This window comes from Electrona antarctica (assembly GCF_951216825.1).
Source record: "Electrona antarctica genome assembly, chromosome: 9".
Taxonomy (NCBI): domain Eukaryota; kingdom Metazoa; phylum Chordata; class Actinopteri; order Myctophiformes; family Myctophidae; genus Electrona; species Electrona antarctica.
This window is the reverse complement of record NC_136790.1, coordinates 51,538,309-51,562,914: the sequence shown is the minus strand read 5'-3', so window position 1 is coordinate 51,562,914 and position 24,606 is coordinate 51,538,309. Positions and strand designations below refer to the sequence as shown.

The 24,606-nt window shown below is 43.5% G+C and overlaps 1 protein-coding gene across 1 annotated transcript; it reads right to left on the bottom strand.

The window, feature by feature from the left end:
* Positions 1-2,090: 2,090 nt before the first annotated feature.
* Positions 2,091-22,975, bottom strand: stimate (STIM activating enhance). The gene is made up of 8 exons (XM_079510895.1): positions 21,677-22,975; positions 14,506-14,554; positions 13,033-13,128; positions 12,154-12,275; positions 9,272-9,384; positions 8,741-8,812; positions 6,515-6,658; positions 2,091-3,973 (listed from the first exon to the last, which is right to left on the bottom strand). The coding sequence occupies exons 1-8, from the start codon at positions 21,852-21,854 to the stop codon at positions 3,860-3,862; spliced, it is 888 nt and encodes a 295-aa protein (XP_079367021.1). The 5' UTR covers positions 21,855-22,975; the 3' UTR covers positions 2,091-3,859.
* Between the last annotated feature and the right edge of the window lie 1,631 nt (positions 22,976-24,606).

Here is a 24,606-nt window from a genome sequence, read left to right as displayed (position 1 = left end):
AAAAGGGTTAGGACAACATCAACCAAACATACATTACATACACACAGTAAGGCTGATTTATACTTGGTTGCGTGCTGCTGTCACGTTACCAAACAAGCTCGCATTGTTGAGAGCTGTCCGGTATGCAACGAAACAGAATGAAAACCAGAGTATAAATCAAGGCAATACTCCCCATCGCCTCGCATAACGACACCAATATCACTTTGTGGATGGATATTAGTCTCTAGCCTGGCTAATAAGCCAGACTCAAATCACACTGTCATGTGGTATTTGAGTCTGGAGATGCTGTGTATGGATCTTGTTTCCCGGGGGGCGGGTTCAAACATTTTCTCTTTGACACAATTGGTCAGAGCTACTGTCAGTCAAAGGTCTCAAGCATTGAACGTCATATTTCAATGCTTGAACACATTTGCCCATACCGTGTCCCGATTGGCCACACCAGTTCTCTGGTGTAGGAAATGGGCGTACAATTGAGCCTCTCCAGACCGTAATCCACCGGCAGGCAATTTTTTTTGCCAACGGCTGATTCGGTCTGGCTTATTAGCCAGGCTAATTAGTCTCGCCCCTCTCGGTATTAGATTTTTTTTCCCCCGCAATGTCCCGCCCCATATTTGCATACTGGGCCGCGATTGGTTATAGCCTGGTTCCAGACGACTCTGGTTGGCTCGTCACCATTTCGGGCCGTGAAGTCCTCCCACAATCGAGAGGGGCCAGACTCAATCTGCCTCATGGTGGCGATATGCATTGAGAGGGGCCAGACTCAATCTGCCTCATGGTGGCGATATGCATTGAGAGGGGCCAGACTCAATCTGCCTCATGGGGCGATATGCATTGAGAGGGGCCAGACTCAATCTGCCTCATGGGGCGATATGCACTGAGAGGGGCCAGACTCAATCTGCCTCATGGGGCGATATGCATTGAGAGGGGCCAGACTCAATCTGCCTCATGGTGGCGATATGCATTGAGAGGGGCCAGACTCAATCTGCCTCATGGGGCGATATGCATTGAGAGGGGCCAGACTCAATCTGCCTCATGGTGGCGATATGCATTGAGAGGGGCCAGACACAATCTGCCTCATGGTGGCGATATGCATTGAGAGGGGCCAGACACAATCTGCCTCATGGTGGCGATATGCATTGAGAGGGGCCAGACTCAATCTGCCTCATGGTGGCGATATGCATTGAGAGGGGCCAGACTCAATCTGCCTCATGGTGGCGATATGCACTGAGAGGGGCCAGACTCAATCTGCCTCATGGGGCGATATGCATTGAGAGGGGCCAGACTCAATCTGCCTCATGGTGGCGATATGCACTGAGAGGGGCCAGACTCAATCTGCCTCATGGGGCGATATGCACTGAGAGGGGCCAGACTCAATCTGCCTCATGGGGCGATATGCATTGAGAGGGGCCAGACTCAATCTGCCTCATGGGGTGAGAAGAAGGCTGGCTATGCGAGGCTAATACTCCCCTGCACGCTATGGTGGTGGTTAAGTTCACGCATGAAAAATAAATGTTTTTAAGACATTGTAGGTTATAAACGGAATCTTACATGAGGCATACATACACAATCACTTTTTTTGGGATGTGGCCACTTTTCAACATGATCGAATATATGAAAAACAGGATGACAAAGAGGTTATTTCCCGTGGATAATAAGTCAGGCTGTTCACAGTTGTTCCGCCGTCCTCCCCCGTGAAATATTACCAATATATACTGTAGTAGGCTCTCTGTGCACAACTGTAGTCCCCGTTTGAAGAAGGGGTCACACCTGGATCTAGGCCGGCCACAATTGTTACACAATTGTCTATTCGCAATTATTTGAGACATATTATAATCGTCACGATCATTTCCATGTTCAAAAAGTGGTGGAAATAGCCGATCTACAAGCACAATTAACCCATTTAGGCCTGACCTCAATTTTAAAAAAAAATCTTCTAAATCCTCCAGTTTTCTGAAATAAATATTTTCACGATTTTTCAAAAATAGCAGACCTACAAGCTCATAGCGCGCCAACGTGGCGCGCTATGAGCTTGTAGATCTGCTATTTTTCAATAGCTAAATTATAACATTTAAAACACCAAAAGGGGTTCCCGCCCAAAATGGGTTAATAGAAAAAGAGAGATCTAGGTTCAGGCCACAATGTAATTTTGTGAAGAATTGTGCAGCACTAGTTGGCTGTCCAATTCATTTTAGTTATTTTATTATTTGTTTTTTTAATAAATATGTAATATATTAAAAGAAAATGGGAATCACGTGAGAATCGGGGTCTCTATTCTTGTACGTTTCTCTTGTAGTGCTGCACGATTTCTGGTCAAATGTGAATCTCGATTTTCCTCTACAAGTCATCATCAATACCAGGAGCAACATAAAGATCTATATTGTCTCTAGCGGGTGGAAAGTTAACCTCATATGTCCAAAACTATGACTTTTGTGGATCGGCTACTTGTGATGCTTTTGTGTAATCAAGTAGGGCCATTCAATCGCTAATCGCACTTATTTGAGCGAAAATTGTCGCCAAATTATTTTGGGGGGTCCCCAAATTATTATTTTTTTTTTTAAAAAGGCAGGAAAATGGAAAGAAGAAATGGAAAGAAGAATGAAAAGTGTTTACATAGTACACATAGTACATGCATAAACTTTCCTTAATCTGGTTTCAGTATTAATTTATGATATATTTTCTCTAATATTAAGGCTATTTTTGTTTGTATTGAGGGTGGGGAGGGGGTCGCAAGACATGGCCAAAGCATTTCACGGGGGTCCCCAGCCAAAACAACCCTGCAATAATGGACCACAATGGAAACTAAACCCCTGGAAGAGCCACCTTCTGGAGAAAAACAAACTGGGACTCCAGGTATGCACAGAGCCCATGAAAACCAGTGTTAACAGCTTTTCCCTATAATAATAATTCTCGCATAAATGACTTAATATATAATGGTCATAACATGATAGCATCCTTAACGCCCTTGTGTGTGTTAAAGAGCATGGGGTTGAGCCAATCCTAGGCTCCGTAAGCATGGGGTTGAGCCAATCCTAGGCTCCGTAAGCATGGGGGTGAGCCAATCCTAGGCTCCGTAAGCATGGGGGTGAGCCAATCCTAGGCTCCGTAAGCCATCCGTTGGTACAGTATAAATGTGCTTTAAAACGGCAGAAGAAGAACCCGTTTCCCTGTTTCTCGAATCGCCGTTAGTTTAGAGACAAACATGCAAAAGTCCTGTCTTCAGTAGAGGAGCATCCGATGGGGCTACGTTCCTATATTCCATGTCCCACGTCTTCTCACGACACCGCGGTCCACACAAGTCTGTGGGCGGCGTTTTTCAAAACGTCATGTCGATTCCGAGACGTATAGGGAGAGAGTGTGTGTGTGTGTGTGTGTGTGTGTGTATGCGTGTGTAGGGTTGGGAAACTTTTAGGATTTGAATGATTCCGGTTCCTAAACGATTCCCCTCTCCAACGGTTCCATTCCGTAACGGTTCCCTTTAACCATTCCTACCGAGGCGTTCCAATTCCAAATGGATACCGACAGACAGGTCTGTAACTCAAGAGTGTACACATTTTACACTCTCCGAGTTATGGTGGTTCTCTGGAAAAATGTAATGTTTGAGAAGAACCACTGGTATTGAACATTGTACACATACCGTACGGTAACATTCCACATGCCAGCTCTGACAGTGTGACGATGAAACCCATTTCCCGGGGAAAACGGTTCCAAAATGCGATGGAACCCAAACCGATTCCGGTGTCCCTTAATGTTGGATCCGGTGTCCCAGATCCCAACCCTACTGTAATGTAGGCGCGAGCAGGGAGGGGGGAGGAGGGGGGGGGGGGGGGTATTTTAGACCACCAGACAGTCGACGGTCGGTTCAAACGGGAATGCCCATACGATGCTTCTTCTTCTTCACGGTCTTCAGGCCGGCGAGCCGACGGGCGTCGTCCTCGTCCGACTCGTCCATCTCGTCGTCCGCAGAGAAGAGGATCTGAGAGGGACATTACATTACAGTCATTTAGCAGACGCTTTTATCCAAAGCGACTTACAATAAGTGTATTCAACATAGGTAGGGAACAAAAACTACTAATCACCAGAAGTCTTTTTCTGCAAAAACAAGCAACCAAGAGTATACCTAGCGCTAAGGTAAAAGTGCAATATATCAGCTACCTATTTCCTTAAACAGATGAGACAAAATAGCTAAATCAAATGAGCATGAGCTAAAACAATTAAGTGTATCGACTAAACAAGATCCAATAAACAATACAACAATAGAAAACAATTAACAACAAGTAGGTCAGGCAGAGAGGAAGGGTAGTGTTTCCTGAAGAGGTGGGTTTTCAACCTGCGGCGAAATATGGGCAGTGACTCTGCTGTCCTAACATCAGTGGGAAGTTCATTCCACCACTGTGGGGCCAGAACAGAAAAGAGTCGTGACCGTGTGGATCGGCCAGAAGGACCCTTGAGTGACGAGACAATCAGTCGCCCCGAGGTGGCAGACCGAAGTGGTCGGGCAGGGGTGTAGGCATCGACCATAGCCCGGAGGTAGGAAGGAGCTGTTCCTTTCACTGCCCTATAGGCTAACACCAGGGTTTTGAACTGGATGCGAGCCGCTACGGGGAGCCAGTGTAGAGAACGGAGAAGGATGGTTGTGTGGGAGAACTTGGGGCGGTTGAACACCAGACGAGGGACAGAGAGACAACCAGAGGACACCATTAGAAAAGGATGCGAGAGGGACGGACAGAGAGGACACGAATAGAAAAGGATGCGAGAGGGACAGAGAGGACGAGGACACGAATAGAAAAGGATGCGAGAGGGACGGACAGAGAGGACGAGGACACGAATAGAAAAGGATGCGAGAGGGACGGACAGAGAGGACGAGGACACGAATAGAAAAGGATGTGAGAGGGACGGACAGAGAGGACACATTTAGAAGGACGAGAGGAAAGGATTAGAAGAACGGCGACAGATGACGGACGGCGTCCTAATGCTGATCCCAATTTTGGAAGTGTCCTACATCGCCCATTTATCAGTGTTTCAACCGATATCTTTGGTCAACAAAACAAACAAATGAAAATAGACAAATCCATTTTGATAGATGCAATTTATTTTATGAAGTATACGTAAATACATCTAAAGGGCTTAGGGCTCTAAAAATGTATTAATAAAAGGATAATATTGTCTCTGTCGGTTGGTTTCAGGATTGACATTTAAAAGTATCAAAAGTCGCAGATCTACAAGCTCAAAACTCATGGCTTTGTACCGCATTTCGAGCGTGTGGATCTGCTACTTTTGGTGCTAGTGTGACGCTTAGTACGATTAACTTATTTAAAAAGACAAGAATACGGAGTTAAGCGGTTCTTGACTGACATCAACGATAAACAAAATGTTATTAACCCAGTATTTATCTACATAATGTACTAAATTAATTTAAGGTGAAACGTGTGACTTCATGTGTTGGTATTAGTAGGAGAACGGAACTCGGCTGCTTTTATAGGCCTGTTAAAGTGACTGGCTGTGGCCGTTAGCTAGAGTGATTAACAGCCTGTGTTTGTATTTTCTTTCTCTGCCAGAGGGTTAGTCAATAATGGACTAAAGACCTAAGGCTTTCCCCCAGACCCACTGATTTTATTCCTTGACCCATGCCCTCATGTTCAATAACTGTTATCCTGTCCAGGGGGTACACGCCTCACGACTACAGAAACAGGAGAAAGGCCGTATAAGGCTTCCATCCATCCATTCATCTTCAACCGCTTATCCGTAGTCGGGTCGCGGGGGGCAACAGCTCCACCAGAGTGCTCCAGACTTCCCTCTCCAGAGCAACATTAGTGACTTCCTCCTGGGGGATTCCGAGACGTTCCAAGGCCAGTGAGTCGATGAGTTTCCTCCAACTGCGCCTTGGTCTGCCCCGGGGGTCTCCTCCCAGTGGGACGTGCGTCGAGGACCTCCCTAGGGAGACGCCCGAGAGGCATCCTAACCAGATGCCCGAACCACCTCAGCTGGCTCCTTTCCAGGCGAAGGAGCAGCGACTCTACTCCGAGTCTCTCTCGTGTGACTGAACTTCTCACCCTATCTCGTATAAGGCTTACATATCATTATTATTTTAGCCTACCCCATTTAGACCTGAGGTCGATTCTACAAATGCCTTCTAAATTTAAACAGTTTTCTGAAAAACCCCATGTATGTTTCTATGTCAGTCGTTCTCAAACATTTTCATGTCAAGGACGCCCAAAAATATATGTAATTGGCCGCCCAATTTTAGATTTTAGTTAAAAACGTTCACTCTGAAAGAATATATATTCCAAGTTCGCGTCACATTTTCACGATTTTCCAAAAATAGCAGAACTACAAGCTCGTAGCGCTGCACTCGGTGCCGCGCTATGAGCTTGTAGATCTGCTATTTTTCAATAGCTAAAGTATAACACAATGCTTTAAACACCAAAAGGGGTTCCCTTCCCGCCCAGAACGGGCTAATGAGAGTGCAGCTCAGGCCAGGTGCGTCGGTGAACTGTGGTCACCCTAAAACACTGACCTCAGATTCAGAGTCGTCGTGGGAGAGGGCGCGCCTGTAGCGCACTTTGCCGTTCCCCCGGGCGTCCTCTTCTCGCTCCTCCAGCTTGTCCTTTTTCCTGTGTTTCTTCATGAGAAAGTTGTCCACCACCCAGAACATCAGGGCCTGGCAAAGACACGGTAAGTCACAGACAGTCAGTCAGACAGTGTTCATTTTGTCCACTAAAGCAATGGCGAAAAATGTTCGTCGACTACCTGACGTCCACTGACGAAAACTAAATGGAAACTAAGCTATGATGACTAAAACTAAGACTAAATGTATTGACAATTTTGTCAACAGATAGAAACTAGACTAAAATGTTAGGAAGGGACTAGTGGACAAGAGGATCCAGTATAAGTCATTTTACATTTGGTTGCATGCTGAAAATAGCAGATCTACAAGCTTGTAGATCTGCTATTTTCAGCATCTGTAAAATCAGTCATTACGACGGCATCAAGGCCCGCCAAAGTACAATTTAGTCGACTAAATCAACTGTATATTTAGTCGACTAAAATCGCATGACATTTAGTCGACTAAAACTAAACCAACACATTTCACTGAGGTGACTAAAATGTGACTAAAACTAAATGAAAACTATTCAAAAGACTACGACTGAAACTAAAATCTAAAATTTGCTGCCAAAAACACAGACAGTCAGACAGTGTTAATTTTGTCGACTAAAGCCATGGCGAAAAATGTTCGCCGACTACCTTTTTTCCCCCCACACATACAAAAAAGAAATAAAAACCTAAGCAACGTCAACAAATAAAAAGTGGACTAGAATATCACATGGAGGGCCTAGCGGTGAAGAGATCCAGTAGAACTAAGACATTTTTTGAATGTCTTGTTGCTCCATAATAGGCTATTTCCGGTAGCCGTCTACAAATCGGGCATTCATTTAATTTAATCTGCCAAAATACATTTCAGTCTGTAGATTTAGTCAACTAAAATTATATTATATTTACTTTAAACTGACTAAAACTAAAAACATTTCACATGACTAGAATAAGTTAGCGTCACGTAGCCAGACAATAATCACTGCGTTGGCAGATTCGTCTGGCTATGCGAGGCTAAAAGTAAGTATGAACAAAACTAGGTGGCGTGGGGGTAAGGAGAAGAGAGAGAGATAAATAAAATATATACATATTTACAAATAGTATACCTCTCCAATGCGGTAAGTACCTGAGGCAATAGAGCGTCACAGTCCCGCCCCCTACCAGGGCCCAGGAAATGATTCCCCGCTCATTTTCCTCAAAGACGTTTCAAAAAGTATTTATTTAAAGACCTTTTAAGCCTCGTACAAAGCCAACTCGAGTTGAGACAAATCATGACAAACAAAATGTTTTGGGCCAATCAAAGAATTAGAAAGAAGAAAAAAACGGCAACACTTTTGTTGTTTTTCTTCTTTGTAATTATTTGTTTGGTCCAAAATATTGTGTTTATTGTCATGATTTGTCACAACTCGACAAACCGTCGCAGTGTAACCGTCTTTAAATAAATACTTTTTGAAATGTCTATGGGGAAAAAAATGCATTGGGAATCATTTCCTGGGCCTGGTGTCGTCATGAAAGGGGGCGGGACTGCGACGCTCTATACAGCACAAATACAGAAGGTAACACTATTTCACCAGAAATTAGGCAAAGTGCCCCACATTAAGGCCTAGTTTTCGGTAAAGAGGTGACCACTGAAAACTACAACATGACGTCAAGCCGGTGGTCACCGCTCATCTCGTTTTTTATTAACCCGGTGGTTACCTCTCAACCGAAAACTGGACTATGAGTAGGCCTTTAGTCTACACAGAATACGAGGTGGAGGCTGTACTGCCTGCTCCTAGTGAGTAGTGAGACCAGAGTTTGAATTCTTACTGACCTCAGTTGTCTCTCTCATTTCTAATGAAGCAATCATTGCCAAAAAGATGTTGCCAAAACTGTTGCTTTTCAGGGTTCAAAAATTAAAAAGTAGCAGATCTACAAGCTCAAAGTGCGTCGCTTCACATCACGATTCAAGTTTGCAGATCTGCAACTTTTTAAACTTGTGTTGTGGTGCTGTAGTATGACCAAGTATGTAGTATGACCAAGTATGTAGTATGACCAATATGACCATTAATTTACGAGAGAAAAAACCAACCAGTTAATATGGATATAGGAGGTTTCTGGCCGACAGCAACGTGGTATATGTAAAGTCACAAAAGGAAAATAAGGCTCTTACGTTAACGAAGAATGGAACGATGAGCATGACGATGGCCAGCTCCAGATGAGGGTTCTCTATGGGGAGAGCCAGCTGTGACGCACACACACACACAGTGTCACACACACGCACACGCACACACACACACACACACACACACACACACACACACACACACACACACACACACACACACACACACACACACACACAGTCAGTTTAACACACACACACTATTTGACAGACAAAAAAAAGCGTGACCAAAATATCTCAGATTTTAATCATGTAAGGTCACGTGTTGTGAGCTTCATAACAGCTTAATTTTTTGATTTTTATATTTGTCTATACTTAAAACATTGGCCAACATTCAGTTGTGTTCTAAAACAGGGGTTCTCAACATTTTTGGCCGGGGACCCCCGGAAATGCTTTGGCAATGTTTCAATTCATTTGACTAATTTTTTAAAATGTTTGAAAAATCAAAGAAACATTTTTCAACATGTAAAATAATTGCGATTGAGGCGATGTTCTAATAAGTTAAGCGTTGCTGCTGACCTGCTTCCACTGGGGGATGAGGAGGACCAGGATGATGAGGATCTTCTCAAACATCATGATGAGGATGTAGAGAGCACACTGACCCGCCCACGCCACGCACTGCACCGGCTCCCCTGCACAACAACAAGGAATTGCATTTTTAACCCTAAAGACTTCTGGTGATTAGTAGTTTTTGTTCCCTACCTATGTTGAATACACTTATTGTAAGTCGCTTTGGATAAAAGCGTCTGCTAAATGACTGTAATGTAATGTAATGTAAATGTAATGTAATGTAACCCATTTAGGCGTCGACGTCAACATAAAAAATGTCTTCTAATCCTGAAATACCTCATGTTTCTGTATCAGTGGTGCTCAATAATATTTCATGTCAAGGACCCAAAACAAATATATATATGAAAATGGCTGCCGACCCCCCCCCCATCTGAAAATATGTTGTTCCCACATTCACACCAATGGTGGCAAGCTCACACCGACCGACTCATTGGAGGCAATGTGGGGTTCAGTGTCTTGCCCAAGGACACTTCGACATGTGGACAGGAGGAGCCGGGATTTGAACCGCTGACCCAGGGATCATTGGACGACCTGCTCCACCTCCTGAGCCACAGCCGCACAAAGGCAACAAGGCCAACTTGATTTGTACAGCACAGTGCTTTGCTTTTCAACACTTTTTCACATTCAAGGTCCCTTCTTTATTCAGCATTTGAGCCACGGACGAGATTTAGCCTCTCAGACGCAGAACTTTGAATATGTTGTCGTCGTTGGATAAGGTTTTGTCCACAATTCCATGCTGTATTGATGTGGTACCATAGGAGATGAATGACAGCCAAAATAACAATTATTCTACATTCTCTAATTGTGTAGACCTCATGTAAATGAAGTAATGAAGATGTTTAACAATAATGGTGGTCCCTGCCCTGGACCACCGGTTGAGAACCACTGGTATTGCATATTTCAACAACAAGGCAGTTCAATGTGCTTTAGTTTACACAGAGCATCAGGCATAGGAAACAATTATACAATGGCATTAGGATGCAATAAAACAGAAGTTGGTAGGCCTGCCCTGTTGAGGTCGTGTTACATTCATTTAAAGAAGCCCAGACCAAGAGCATGCTTAGACTAGCGAAGAGCATCTCCTCTGACCCCTTACATGTTTTAAATGATGAATATCAACTGTTGCCCTCCATGAGGCCCGAAATATAAGAAAAACAGGCTAAAGAACTCTTTTGTACACCAGTCTGTTCTGCTTTTAAACCAAAATCAGTAAACCAAGAGGATATGTTCTATTGTTCTTGTTCCTGTCTGCTTCTGTGATTTGTGTCCTGACTGTAATGTATCTTTTGTAATGTATTGTGTATGTCCTGTCTGTATCTTGAACGGTGACCTCATGGAGGCCAAACAAATTTCAGTGAAAGCTGACAATAAAGTTGTATCGTATCGTAAGTTACAGATCCAGTTACAGCGCAGAAGATAAAAGAACACAGACGACAGTGTAAGGATCTAGGAACTGGAGTGATATGCTCCACTTTCTTACATTGGTGTTAGTAAGGACTCGGTACAATATTGTAAACTTATCAGAGTACAATATTTGCCTCAGATAAGTGGAGTAAAAGTAAAAGAATGGAAAATTGGAAATACAAAAGTATTAAAGACCTCAAACTTGTACTTAAGTACACTGCATGAATATATGCATTGAATTACTTTCCGCCACTGCCTGCAACAAATATCATTACCACAATAATTATTTTCTTAATCATGGTACACAATGTTGCAGGACATGACAATGCAACACTGCTGCCCCACACCACACCACTGATTGTGTGGTGTGGGGGCAGCTACTGCCCTCCGCTGGACGTTATGGGTATCAGCCAAGTGGAGGATGGCCTGTACTCAATGTTCTTCTGTCAGTTGGTTGTGGAACGGTCCACCAGCTACCACTCCAGACCGTCTACCAAAAGGACCTTGCTAAATCCTATGGATTTACAGTGCATTTGATTACAGTGGTTCTCAGGGGTCCTTGAGGGGGTTCCCGCTCTGTGTAGCATAATTTTAATCACATTACCCATTTCTATGTTGGCATTTCATGCTGCGCTGCGCAGCTTGTACATCTGCCATTTTTTTAAAAACCTTGAAAAGTGATGCATTCTGAAATCACAATTTCAGAAGCACTGCATTAAAGGGACACTTCACCCTTTTGGCAAAAAAAAAATATGTTAATGATGTTTAGAAGATTTAGAACACTTTCCTGGGGGTCTTTATGTGTGTAATATGTGGTTTTAGATATTTTAGATTTTAGCAGTGAGCCCAGTGTCTCTGATGTCATGATCGACACGTGGCTCACTTCCTTCCTGGACTACATGTTGTGGATAGGGGGAGGGCTGTCTTACTGAGACAATATGTAGTCCAGGAAGTAAGTGAGCCCAGTGTCCATGACATCAGAGACACTGCACTGCTAAAATCTAAAATATCTAAAACCACATATTACACACATAAAGACCCCCAGGAAAGTGTTCCAAATCTTCTAAATGTCATCAACATATATTCTTTTTGCAAAAAGGGTGAATTTTCCCTTTAAAAGGAGAATTCCATACTAAAAGGCTTTCTTACCTTTCTTTGTAGTTGTTACATCCCCACCAAAGAGGTCCAGGTGTTATTTTGTGCAAAAGCTCCTTATTGGCTATTTCCCCTACCATAAGCCCTAAATTAATTGAATTGTTTTTGCACAAAAAAAAACACCTGGACCTCTTTGGTGGGGACGTAACGACTACAAAGAAAGGTAAAAAAGCCTTCTAGCATGGAATTCTCCTTTAATACATATTGTCCGGTTCAAATAAGCGAATAAATGAAACTAACTGAAAGCGATGTTCTCTCTCTCTCTCTCTCACCGTATTCTCCAAAGCGTAGAGACTCCCACTGCCTCCACTCCACCACCACGCTGACCGCTCTGACCCCGGCGTAGATCAGCAGCATGCCCAGAGACGCGTCCAACAAGAAGTTGATGAGGTATCTAGAAGGGAGAGAGAGAGAAAGGGAGAGATTACACAAATAAGTTAGCGGTTCATTGTCACTGCAATTAGCTATTTAACTCGTTTAGACCTGTTTTTACGAAGTCTCCTGAACTTGAACACAGCATTTTGCGTTGAACAAATTTGTTTTAGAAATACAATGTCGTACACACCGCATCTCCACTAGCTAAATTGTGCTGGGTTGCGCCCCGAAAATAGCTGATCTACAAGCTCTCAATGAGACACGTTGTGAGCTTGTAGATCTGCTATTTCAGTCCAAAAGTGCCCTCTTCTTACGGGATTTCAGCCCCTGCCTCTCTCTAACGCTCTCTGTACGTCCCTGACCGTGAGTTCCATTTTATTTATGTTTTTTTATTTTCTTATAATTTTTATCCCACGATTTTCTAACCCATTTTTCACCCCTGTGTCAATTATCTAATGTGATCCTGGGCTCTAACACACCCTCCGCCAACCTGGGGAGAGCAACGGACTTGAACTCATGCTTCCTTCAATGCCCGAGTGTCCAAGTCGCTCCTTTTACAGCTGACAGGGGGGAGTTTCCCTGGTTGGACGTAGCGCGTGGAAGGAACACGTTATTCCAAACAGTTCCTTTCCCCTCCATCAGGCGCCCCGGCTGGCCAGGGGGAGGCAGTTTAGAAACCAGTTCCTTTCCCCTCCATCAGGCGCCCCGGCTGGCCAGGGGGAGGCAGTATAGAGACCAGGATTGATTTATTCATGTTACTTTCTACCGTAACTCACAGCGAGCAGGGGTCCTCCTCTGTGAGGTCAGACAGGAAGACGTTGGCGAAGTGGATGAACAGCATCCCGATGGCCTGTTTGGACGTGTCCAGGAACCTGTGAGGAGGAGGAACAGTGGAGGTGAAATTAGACAGGCTCGAAAAACACAGTCGCTTATTTGCACCACATTTCCAGCTTGCAAATCTACTACTGTAGTGCAGTGGTTCCCAAACTTTTTCGTGTCAAGGAACCCCCCCAAATCAACATTTATTAGGACACGGACCCCGCATTTGAAAACACATGCCAGTAGTGACCCCCATAAGGGAGGACTTTTACAGCTCTAGCAGTGTTTCCGAAACATTCATTTCATGGACCCCCCCAGTTTGACATGCATTAGTCTACGGATCCTTGTTCAATGGCATTTCGTCTCTGGGACCCCCAATTTATATTGTAGAAATCAATGTTGTTGTTTTTTTAATGTTTTTTCTGTGGCTTTCGCCTTTATTTTATATATTTTATGGAGGGACAGACAGTAGGCTGAAAGGAAATGGGGAGAGAGATGGGGAGAAAGACAATGCAGTAAAGGCCGTCGGGATCGGGAGTCGAACCCGCGGCACACTGCCAGACTGGATTACCAGCCAAGGTGCCTGGACCGCTGAGCCACGGCCCAGGCCAGAAATCAATGTTAATGTTTAACTCTGAGAGTGTACACTCTCTGAGTTACAGACCCATAAGGGTCCATTTGGTTCCTAACTATCTCTAATTGAGCTAGGTACCCTGGAACTCCCTCAAGGACCCCCAGGGGTCCCCGGACCTCACTTTAGGAACCCATGCTGTAGTGTAGTATGATCATGTAGTAAGATGTTGATTTACGAGGAAAAACAAATCAAATACAAATACAAATATGGCGATAAGAGGCTTCTGCCCCGAACAGCAACGATATTTAGTTGCAAAAGAACGAGATGGAGGCATGGAGCGTGCGTGCAGTTAACAGTTATATGAAGAGAGATGTAAATAGGTTTTCAATGTAATGAGTCCCGGGATGGTCTTTTAGACATTTTATGAGTCCCACTTCGACGACGTTAGTCGTCATATTTTGCCATTTTTACAAATTGCAGCATTTAACTCCCATTTCATATGGTTATAATGTGGTTATATTCATGTAGAAAACAGAAGAAATGATTATTATAACTAAAGCTAGCAAAATAAACTAGAATAAAAAAAAAAACAGTACAGTAGTACAGTAGTGCATCCCGTGGATGCAGAGGTCGTTGTTTTATAGCGTCCCTTAACTATAAACTGCGTTTTGGGATGCAAAATGCACCCTATATATAATCTCTGTATGAACCTTTATTGAAAAGGACATCCCCTTGAGATGTATCGTCTCGTTTGCGAGGGGGGGGTCCAACAAAATACAGCAAATACAGTAGACAAATTCCATCTTCCATCATGCATACAGTACATAAACGAGGACACGTTGCGGTCTTTACTCACCAGATCTTCCAGGGCCTCCGCTCATGCTTGGGCTCCCTGAAGCGTTTCACTGCAGAGCAGACAGACAGACAGACAGTATGGGGAGTTACTGTAAATGTACATTTTGTACTGCGGTCGATTAAAAAAAAAAGGCTTCTAAATCCTGACAGTTGTCTGAAAAACCCTATGTTTTCCGTCAGTCGTTCTCAAACATTTTCATGTCAAGGACCCCCAAGATTATATGTAATTGGTCGCCGACCCCCATCTGAAAATATGTTGTTCCAGGGACCCCTCCACCCCTGAAGGAAAGATTTCACCTAAAAACATTTGCTCTGAAAGAAAACATATTCAACGATTTGCGCCACATTTGTGATTTAAAAAAAATAGCAGATCTACAAGCTCGCAGCTCGGCTATGAGCTTGTCGATCTGCTAGTTTTCAATAGCTAAAGTATAACATAATGCTTAAAACACCAAAAGGAGTTCCCATCCAGAATGGCCTTAATGCATTCTCTGCTTCCATATCATGGCCACATTATGATTCAACTGGGAAAGGTGTCGACATGAGGTGGTGCATCTATATTAGCCTTAAATGAGCCTTGAGAGTGAGGATTGAACGCACATCGTGCAGTCAGTGCAAGTGAGATACACACACACACACACACACACACACACACACGCACAGATCAAACGGAATCCCCATTCATTAGTTTACACAGTATATCACAGGGCTCCAGGGAGCTGTCCAAAGGGCCTGTTCTGCATTCTAACAGGGTTTGTAATAGCAGCTTACTTCCCTCCGATACACTGTGGTGGTGAACTCAAATTCCCTGCCCTGCGTAAGAACAATGCCTGACCGGAATTATGATAATAATATCACAGGGATGGATGGTAAATGAGGTCCGACTTCTGTTTTGACTTCCCCATTTGGGTCGTTTAAACTGTCATGCAAATACAAGTCGAGTTTTAGTTATGATGATGCATAATGCAAGTAAAATGTATGAGTCAGTGAAGCAAGGGTGAGACTGGAGCAAGGGTAACATGTTATTTGAGAAAGGAAAGGTCTGACAGTGCAGATACAAATAAAGAACAGTCTTGATACCGATAGCCGTCGTCGGTGGAGAAACGGAAACCTTACATGTCCAAAACACTTACTTTTCATGAAATGCAACGAAAACGGAGGTCTACGAAGTTCGCGATGCGAGCTTGTAGATCTGCTATTTTCACTGCTTTTGTAAGAGACATTAAACATTAATGTCTGGGCATTAAACCATTTCGGGCGGGAACCCCTTTTGGTGTTTTAAGGCAAGCATTCTGTTCTACTTTAGCCATTTACAAATAGCAGATCTACAAGCTACAAGCTCATAGCGCGGCACTTACAAGCTTGTACTGTAGGTCTGCTATTTTTGAAAAATCTTGAAAATGTGCCGCAAGTCTTTGAAAATATATTCTTTCAGAGCGAACTCAGTTACTCAAATCGTTGCTTTCGGGGGCGTCCCCGGAACAACATATTTTGAGATGGGGGGTCCGCGGCCAAATACACATGTATAATTCTGGGGGTCCTTGAAATTAAATATTGAGCATTCCCGATATAGAAACATAGGTATTTCAGAAAACTTTTGAAAAGGATTTAGAAGACATATGGGTCTAAATGGGTTAAACAAAACCAAAAACTTTGAAATATGGAGATATAAGGTTTCTGCCCGACAGCAACGAATGATGAATTTGAAACGCCAGCTGGTAATATAATACAACATTTTAAGCAGCACAGCAGAACTGCAGACAATCTGAATCTGACAAGCTAAAGCAATTGGGGAATGTGGAATGGAAAAGTGAGTGGACTATATCCTTTGTGTTTGGTATTCTATGGGGGCCTCGCCCTAGAAAACTTATGAATACAGAATCCATACAGAATATGAACCTAATCTACCATGTTTGCTCGACTGCTGCCATATCAGTGCTCTGAATCTCGCACGGAACTTGTGAGCGCCTCGTTCGTGTGGCTTCTACTTAACCACTGCCAAAGTAGCTTCCCTATTTTGGGCAAAAAACAAACAAAAAACAAACATTTAAAATTAAAATAAGATCGACAAGTGTCGCAATATGTAATGCTGAATTCACACTGGTAGGTAGATACAAAGATACCATTATATTTCAATGGAAGCCAGCGACATGAAGATACAAAGACAAATCCAGTAACCAAAAAGAAAAGAAAAAAAAGTTGGGTAGCCAGGTTTCAACTTCCGCTGCAAAGATACAAATATGCTGCCGTGTGGTTTTGTACGCATTGTGAGCTTGCAGTATGTATCAGGCTATTTCCGCGATCTTTTAAATGGTGCTTACTGCTTAAGTGGTTATGGTAGAGTTAACAGAGTGTGGTATTCAAAACCCACAACTACAGTCAATGTAAGGGCTTCTCTGGGGTATGTGTGACTGATTTATGGACTTTCTTTTATTTTTAATGAATCTCTGTGTGCGAGAACGACGTGATGACAGTTTTAAGAAGCCTCCTCTTAGTCCTCTCCCAAGGCAGCAGTGTCAGCCATTTGTGCCCGACAATAGTGGCTTGTTTTCCATCGTGTGTGTCAAACTTCTATGACACAGAGATGCCAGTAGGATGAGAGAACTGCTCGTTTGACCAACGCATTTGCTTTGTTTCTCCCAACAAAGGCCAGACACCAGATGTATCAACTAAAAACTATGATGAAAAATGTTTTTCGACCTCCGTTTTTTAGGGAAGAAACCTAAATAAAAAAACAACGCTATGATGATGAAAACTATAAGAAAATATGCTGACAATTTCGTCAACAAATAAGAAATAAGTCATTTTATGCTTGGTTCTGCGTCTGCGTCATGCTCCGAAAATAGCCGATCTACAAGCTCACAAGCGTGTTACACATCTGTAAATGTTGCTTGAAGATTGTTATTTTCAGCACGCAGCTAAGAATGAATAAGGCATTATGACGACGCAATCACGGCCTGGCAAAATTCATTTTAGCTGACAAAATCAACTGTAAAGTTAGTTGACTATAATCATATATTCAGTCAACTAAAACTACACATTCAGGTGATTAAAATGTGGCTTAAAACTAAACTGGAATTTTATTCAAAAGACTGACTAAAAGTTCTAAAACTAAATAAACTGTCAAAATAAACACTGCCAGACACCTGCACGACTTGCCAGGTCAGTAAGTACATTCTAAGTGTAAAATCGGTGATGCCCATGTTTTTACAAAGATCCAATTCCCTTACATAAAGTCAGTATGTGACAGGAGTCACAGGACGACCACATCATTAGTGGCCACGTGTCAAAAGCGACACTGGGAGGAGGGCGGTGGCCTCACTGGCCTGAGTGGCCTCTGGCTATGAATGCACGCCACACTGGTGGCGGTGTGTCTAAATAAACATTAACCCAAGGGCTTTCCGAGTCCTCGTGTATGTATGTATGTATGTATGTATGTATGTATGTATGTATGTATATATGCTGTGAACTGTGACCTCTCGTTTTCCTGTCGAATGGACTGAATTCTGCGAGACAGACAGACAGACAGACAGACAGACAGACAGACAGACACCCCCATCGGCCGGCATGCATTTGGATGTTGGGGATATGATGCAGGCAAAGTCAGGCAGGCAGAGGAGGAGCCCCCACTCCTCTTCTGCTGCTGTGCCCTGGCTGTGTTGTTTTTGGCAGCAAATTTCTATTTTAGTCATATAGGGCTCCATTTTCGTCACCGCTAAACCCCATATCCCTACATTTCTTTGCCCTTTTTTTACTATTTTGCAAAACATTTTTGAATAGTTAAAATGGACAGTCTACAAGCTCACAACGTGTCAATGTAGATTGGCTAGTTGAACTATTCAAAAATGTTTTTCAAAATAGTAAAAAAAAGGAAAAGAAGTTTAGGGATAAGGGGTTTAGCGGTAACGGAAATGGAGCCCATAGTCTCTTGAATGGCTTTCATTTAGTTTTAGTCACATTTTAGTCACCCGGAATGTTTTAGTGTTTAGTCTAGTTTTAGTCGACTAAATCTACAGGTGATCGACTAAAATGTATTTTGGCGGGCCTTGATGCCGTCGTAATGACTGTTTTTACACTTGCTGAAAATAGCAGCGAGACACGTTGTAGATCAGCTTGTAGATCATGCACTCAAAGTGTAAAATGACTTATAGTGGATCTCTTGTCCACTAGTCCCCTTCCTAACATTTTAGTCTAGTTTTTATTTGTTGACTAAATCAACAGTATATTTAGTCTTAGTTTTGGTCAGCATGGTTTAGTTTTTATTTCGTTTTTATGTCGTTTTCTTCAGTGAAAAAAGTTTAGTTTAGTCATAGTTTTAGTTAGTCGACGAAAACAACACTGCCTGCCTGGCCTCGAGGCTCGCTCATGCAGTCCCTCCCAGCCCCAGGACTGGAGAGCTGAACATTCCTTCCTCTGTGCTGGGGAGGTTAGGCTGGAGGCTCTAACTCTTAACTGTGACACTGACTAAAGTACTGGACACCACCAGACAAGGACACTGAGGTTATGTGTGCAGTGCTAAAAACACTGGCTTGAAGCAGGAAACCACAGTGGAAACAAGGACTTTTTTGTGTTCTCCTTTTCAGTGATGTAAATAGGTTTTCAATGTAATGAGTCCCGGGATGCAGGGATGGTCTTTTAGATGAGTTCCAGGGACATTTTATGTCCACTTCAACGACGTTAGGAGTCATATTTTGCCATTTTTACAAATTGCAGCATTTAACTCCCATTTCATTTTATATTGTCATGTAGAAAACAGAAGAAGAATTGATTATTTTAACTAAAGCTAGCAAAATAAACTAGAATAAAAAAAACAGTACAGTAGTGCATCCCGTGGAGGCAGAGGTCGTTGTTTTATTGCGTCCCTTAACTATAAACTGCGTTTTAGGATGCAAAATGCACCCTATTTTAATCTCTGCCTTTTAGCGCCGTTGTAGAAATGGTACCGTCCACCGTACCATTTTGCAAACTGTTAATAAAGTGTTCAATCCATCAAAAGCTGCTCTACTAGTTTGAGTGTAATGGTTCATAAACGCTAAAGAGCATGATTTACATACATGGTGTCATTTGCCAAAGGCAAATCAGCTTAATCACTCTAGAGGGTATGCGCCTGACATCATCATCATACCCGGAAGTTATGCGGGAACGCCTACTGAGTGGCAAAAACTACTTTCTGTCCTTGACAGCCCATTCATCCAAACAAGTCCTATTTGATTGCATTAATGACTTTAAACAACATTAAATTCATTTCTCCACTCACTTTGCCACTCAATTTGCCATTCACTTTATGCATGCGCATACCCTCTATTGTCTATGGGTTGGGGATAGATAACTGATTTCTAACCTGAAAAGGAACACAATGAATATTCGAAGAATCCCCAAATTGGATCAATAATATTGCACTGGCATTATTGATTAACCCAGGAGCTGTGATTGGATTATTGTCCACTTTCTCTCAGTCAGCACTTAAGTGTCTGATAATAGGACAGCTGGGCTGGCTCCCCCTTCTCACATGATGAGAGTACTGGCAGTATGTCATCGTCTGTCGGGCGGAAACTTCATAATAATGTCCAAAACTGTTACTTTTCAGGATTCAAATCCATTAACATAAACCATCAAAAGTAGCAGAGTGTTGAGCTTGACGTCGATTCTAAAAATGTCTTCTACATCCTGACAGTTTTCTGAAAAAGCTATGTTTCTATGTCAGTCGTTCTTCGATTTTTTTTCCAAAAAAATAGCAGACCTACAAGCTCGTAGCGCGCCACTCGGGTGGGTGTCTTCTACATCCTGACAGTTTTCTGAAAAGGCTATGTTTCTATGTCAGTCGTTCTTCGACTGTCGCTGTAGTATGATCAAGTAGGGGGTGTTCATTTACGAGAGAAAAACCCAGAAACAGAGAATAGAATATGGAGATAAGAGGTTTCTGGTTTCATAGTTAGCGTATAGAAGGCATGTAATCACACATCAGTCAGTGTAATGAAAGAGCATGTGCTCACATGTCAATGTACAGACATTTAAATAACATCAGTGTACTGTACCAGGGCCGACATGTATTCACTCGCACGTGGTGTGTTCCGTGTACTGGGGGGGGTAAGTGAAAATCACTTACAAATTAGGACACAAGTATCAGCTGCATACATGGACCACAATGGAAACAAGGCAAAGCCCTCGGGCCTTTTTGTGTTCTTTTTAGCATCATTATATAATCATACTCCCCCCCGCCCTCCCCCCTTGCGGTCTTCACTATACTCAGTCACACATCAGTGAACTGTAGTTACTACCGGTAATATTAACACATCAGTGAACTGTATATATATACTAATACTCACACTAGTGTTAGTAACTTAGTGTACTGTTAGCTCTGTTTGGAACCGCTGTAGCTCAGAGAAGAGGTTCCGTGTCAGGAATCTCAGGATAATATCCCTGCATCGGTAGAACGGGGGTTGAGCCGTCCAAAAACAGTGTATCGTAGTATCGTTTCCAAAAAGTAAAAGGTATCAGAACCGAGCTACAGATGATAAACTTGCACGTAACATTTTTAGATAGGGGTGAAACAAGATAGGGGTGAAACAAGACAACTGCTTAAATCAGGCTTAAATAAAATGTACTAGTCCAGTCAACCCCCGTCCGCATGCGAAGTACTGCTTCCGTAAGATCGCATTGAGAATGTGAAAACATGGTACTGGCTGACTTCATAAGCTTTGTAAGCGGTTGAGACTCAAGGACACTTCGACACTTAACTCTGGGGGAGCCCAGTCCACAGGGATCGAACTGGGAGGGAACCTTCCAGATGGTTCCCATCTGGCCACTCTATTACCTGAGCCACTTAATACTACTCACAGTACTGAAGACACAAATAATACTCAGTTTACTCACACATGGGCGGCAGTGGCTCAGGGGTAGAGTGACCGGATGGGAACCGCAAAGGTTCCCAGTTCGAACCCGGGCTCACCCAGAGTTAGTGTCGAGGTGTCCTTGAGCAAGACGCTGAACCCGTAATTGCTCCCGATGTGGTTGGTTGGTGGTGCCTTGCATGGTTTCCTCTGGCATCGGTGTGTGAACGGGTGAATGTAATGCACAATCTATGTAAAGTGCCTTGGATAAAGGCGCTATATAAATGCACCAAGGAAGGCGCTATATAAATGCACCAGTGTACTGAATGCACCAATACTCACACATCAGCGTACTGAAGGCCACGACGGCGAGCAGTCCCTGCAGGAAGATGCCGAAGGAGTTCATCAGGGCGCCGTTCTTGCAGCCGCGGTCGGGGTCGGCGGTGGCCGACACGTTGGTGGAGAAGACGGCGGCGGGCCCACCGGCCACGCTGCCCCCAGACAGCCCGCTCACAGACATGATGACGGAGGGCTCACTGACTGTAGGCCTTGTGGAATTAGTGGATGAAGGTTAAACACTAGGCTAAGTGGATGTGTTTGTTGTTTGCGTTGCGGCACACAGAGTCACAGACAGATGCTTGGGGGTCAGTCGGTCAGTCAGTGCTCCTGCAGCTGTTTTGGTCAGCTGGTGGCGATGGACCCATTTAAAAGCAGGACGGTCTTCTTCAGTGACAGATGGCAACCAACAACATCCCGCTGGTCTGTTTGCAAACTCATCCGCTTCTTAACAATTCCCCACATCCACGACTGACTTGAGGAGGGCGTCTTTAAACATGACAACAACACACATTGGAGCAGCCCAGCCAGCCAGCCAGACAGACAGTAAAGCAAACTCAAAGCCCTTGATATGAGGAAGAGGATGTTGAACTGAGCTTAGCCTTTAACACACTAAACTTGACGCCTCCTCTCCTCATCGGGGTTCAACAGCAGGGTGACACCGTCTGTCCTCCTGAGTCCTGACACGGAGCCGTGACAAGAACAACTGCTTCTTGCACACTTTGATGCAACAAACGAAGCACTGGCAGCTGTTATAATAATAATACGAACCGTGGTGAAGCTCCCGTTACTGCTGCTGTGCTGCTGGAACATCCTGATTATATCCTCCTCCGCAGTGAGTGAGCTGCTGCTAGCCCCCGGAAATTCATTCACTGTAGCATGTTTATATATGATATTCTAACACAAGCCTGCTTTGTTAAAGTCCATTTATCTAGGGGAGGGGAGGGGATAAAAACGCAGAAAAAACGTCTTACCGCCGCGAGGAGGAGGAAGGAGAACATCTGTTGACGTATTTTGTTTTAACGTCAGGCGATCTCTGCGACTACCTATCTATCTATCGCTCGCGCTGGCTAACAAACACAGGCTAGCTAGCTTTAGCTAGCGTTAATAGCTAATAATGTTCCACCAACCAACCAACCTAGCTTCCATTAACAGCCTGTCAGCTGCTGCCGCTTGGGAACTCTCTGCTCCTCCCGGCCGCAATGCAACGACCGACGCGCGGAAGACGTTCAGTGTTCAGCTCCGACGCCACGGTCCTCTCGGTGTGACATAACAGACATCATGTACAAAGTGGAATATGGTCATTTTGTTCCAGCTGTTGGAGCATCGCGTACTTCCAGCTGGGTTTTTTTCCCTCTACAGTCAGTGGGAGGGAGGATGCTATTGGTCAAGCGGTGGCCACTCACGTTGACAGACGCACTGTCACGTGATTGACGTCAACCCCAAATGCACTCTGGGAACTGTAGGAAAACATACGTACAGACTAGAGCAGTGGTTCCCAAACCTTTTCATGTCAAGGACCCCCAAAATTGACACTAATTAGCCCATTTGAAAAGATATGCCAGGGACCCCCATAAGAGAAGATCTTTACGGCTCTAGCAATGATTCTCAACCCGTTTAATTTCAAGGGCCCCTAGTTTGACATGCATTAGTGACTAATTCAATTGGGGTCCGTATATAGACTAATGATTAGTCTATATACGGACCCCAATTTAACGGCATTACTATCTCTGAGACCCCAATTTATATCGTAAAATCAATGTTAATTTAACTCTGAGTGTACAAATGGAACTGGTCCATTTGGTTCCATTTGTACACTCTCAGGCCCGATTCATACTCCTATTTTAGAGCCGAATAAAAGTCGGTTCGGCTCTGTAGAGCCTACAATGTGACGTCATTTGAGGTTCGGGGGGGCGGGTACCGTCCTAAAGTCGGCTCTTCGGTGCTACTGAAAATTTCTGACGAGCCGAAATCATTTCGGCACTACAGCGCCGAAACAGCGGTAAAATAGGCCCTCAGAGTTACAGACCCATAAGGGTCCATTTGGTTCCTAATTATCATTTAGATGGGGACCCCCTGGAACTCCCTCAGGGACCCCTGGGGGTCCCCGGACCCCACTTTGGGAACCATTGGACTAGAGTACAGACTGATGGAATGAATGAATGATAGGACAACTCGTCATTTTAATATCGTTTGTTTGTTTATTATTGCAGTGTTCTTCTTTTCACAAAGATTAAATCAAAAGTAATTCCTGCGCCGTTTTGTGTCCAGCCGGAATTACGGAACAAGCAATTAAAGTAAACTTTTTTTTTTTTTTTTTTCTCCTCACACAAAATTAAATATCACAATCTGCTGTAAATCCACAAAAAGAAAAGGGAATTCTGACAGTGATGTGCTGGATCAGTATTAAGTACATCTGTTTGCTTTTTAATTTTAATTAAACAAAAGAGAATAATATGAAAAATTCATACTGCCTGGCTTTAAAATGTCTTCAGCCTCAATCATTTCTGGATCAGGATCCACTTGAAAATCATGGAATTTTCAGTTTGTTTTAATGATGAATCAATCAATTGTGTTCCGGCTAGGACCGAGGCCTCATTCACACACGTATTAAACGCAATCAAACAAATGTGTGGTCATTGTTTTGTTTTTTTAGGCCACCACAATGCTTTTCCAATGGGAGTCACATGGTTTGACCAAACATTTGTGTTTGATTGCTGATTTCTGGTGGTGTTCTGCCCCTCCCCCCCTCATCAAACAAAAATGTTTGGTCAAACCATGTGACTCCCATTGGAAAAGCATTGTGGTGGCCCAAAAAAACGACCAAACATTTGCTTGATTAGTGTTTGGTACGTGTGAATGAGGCCCCATGGAACACAAGTAACCAATTTATTCATAGGAATCACCATGAAAACACATTTTTCAAGGTTTAAAAA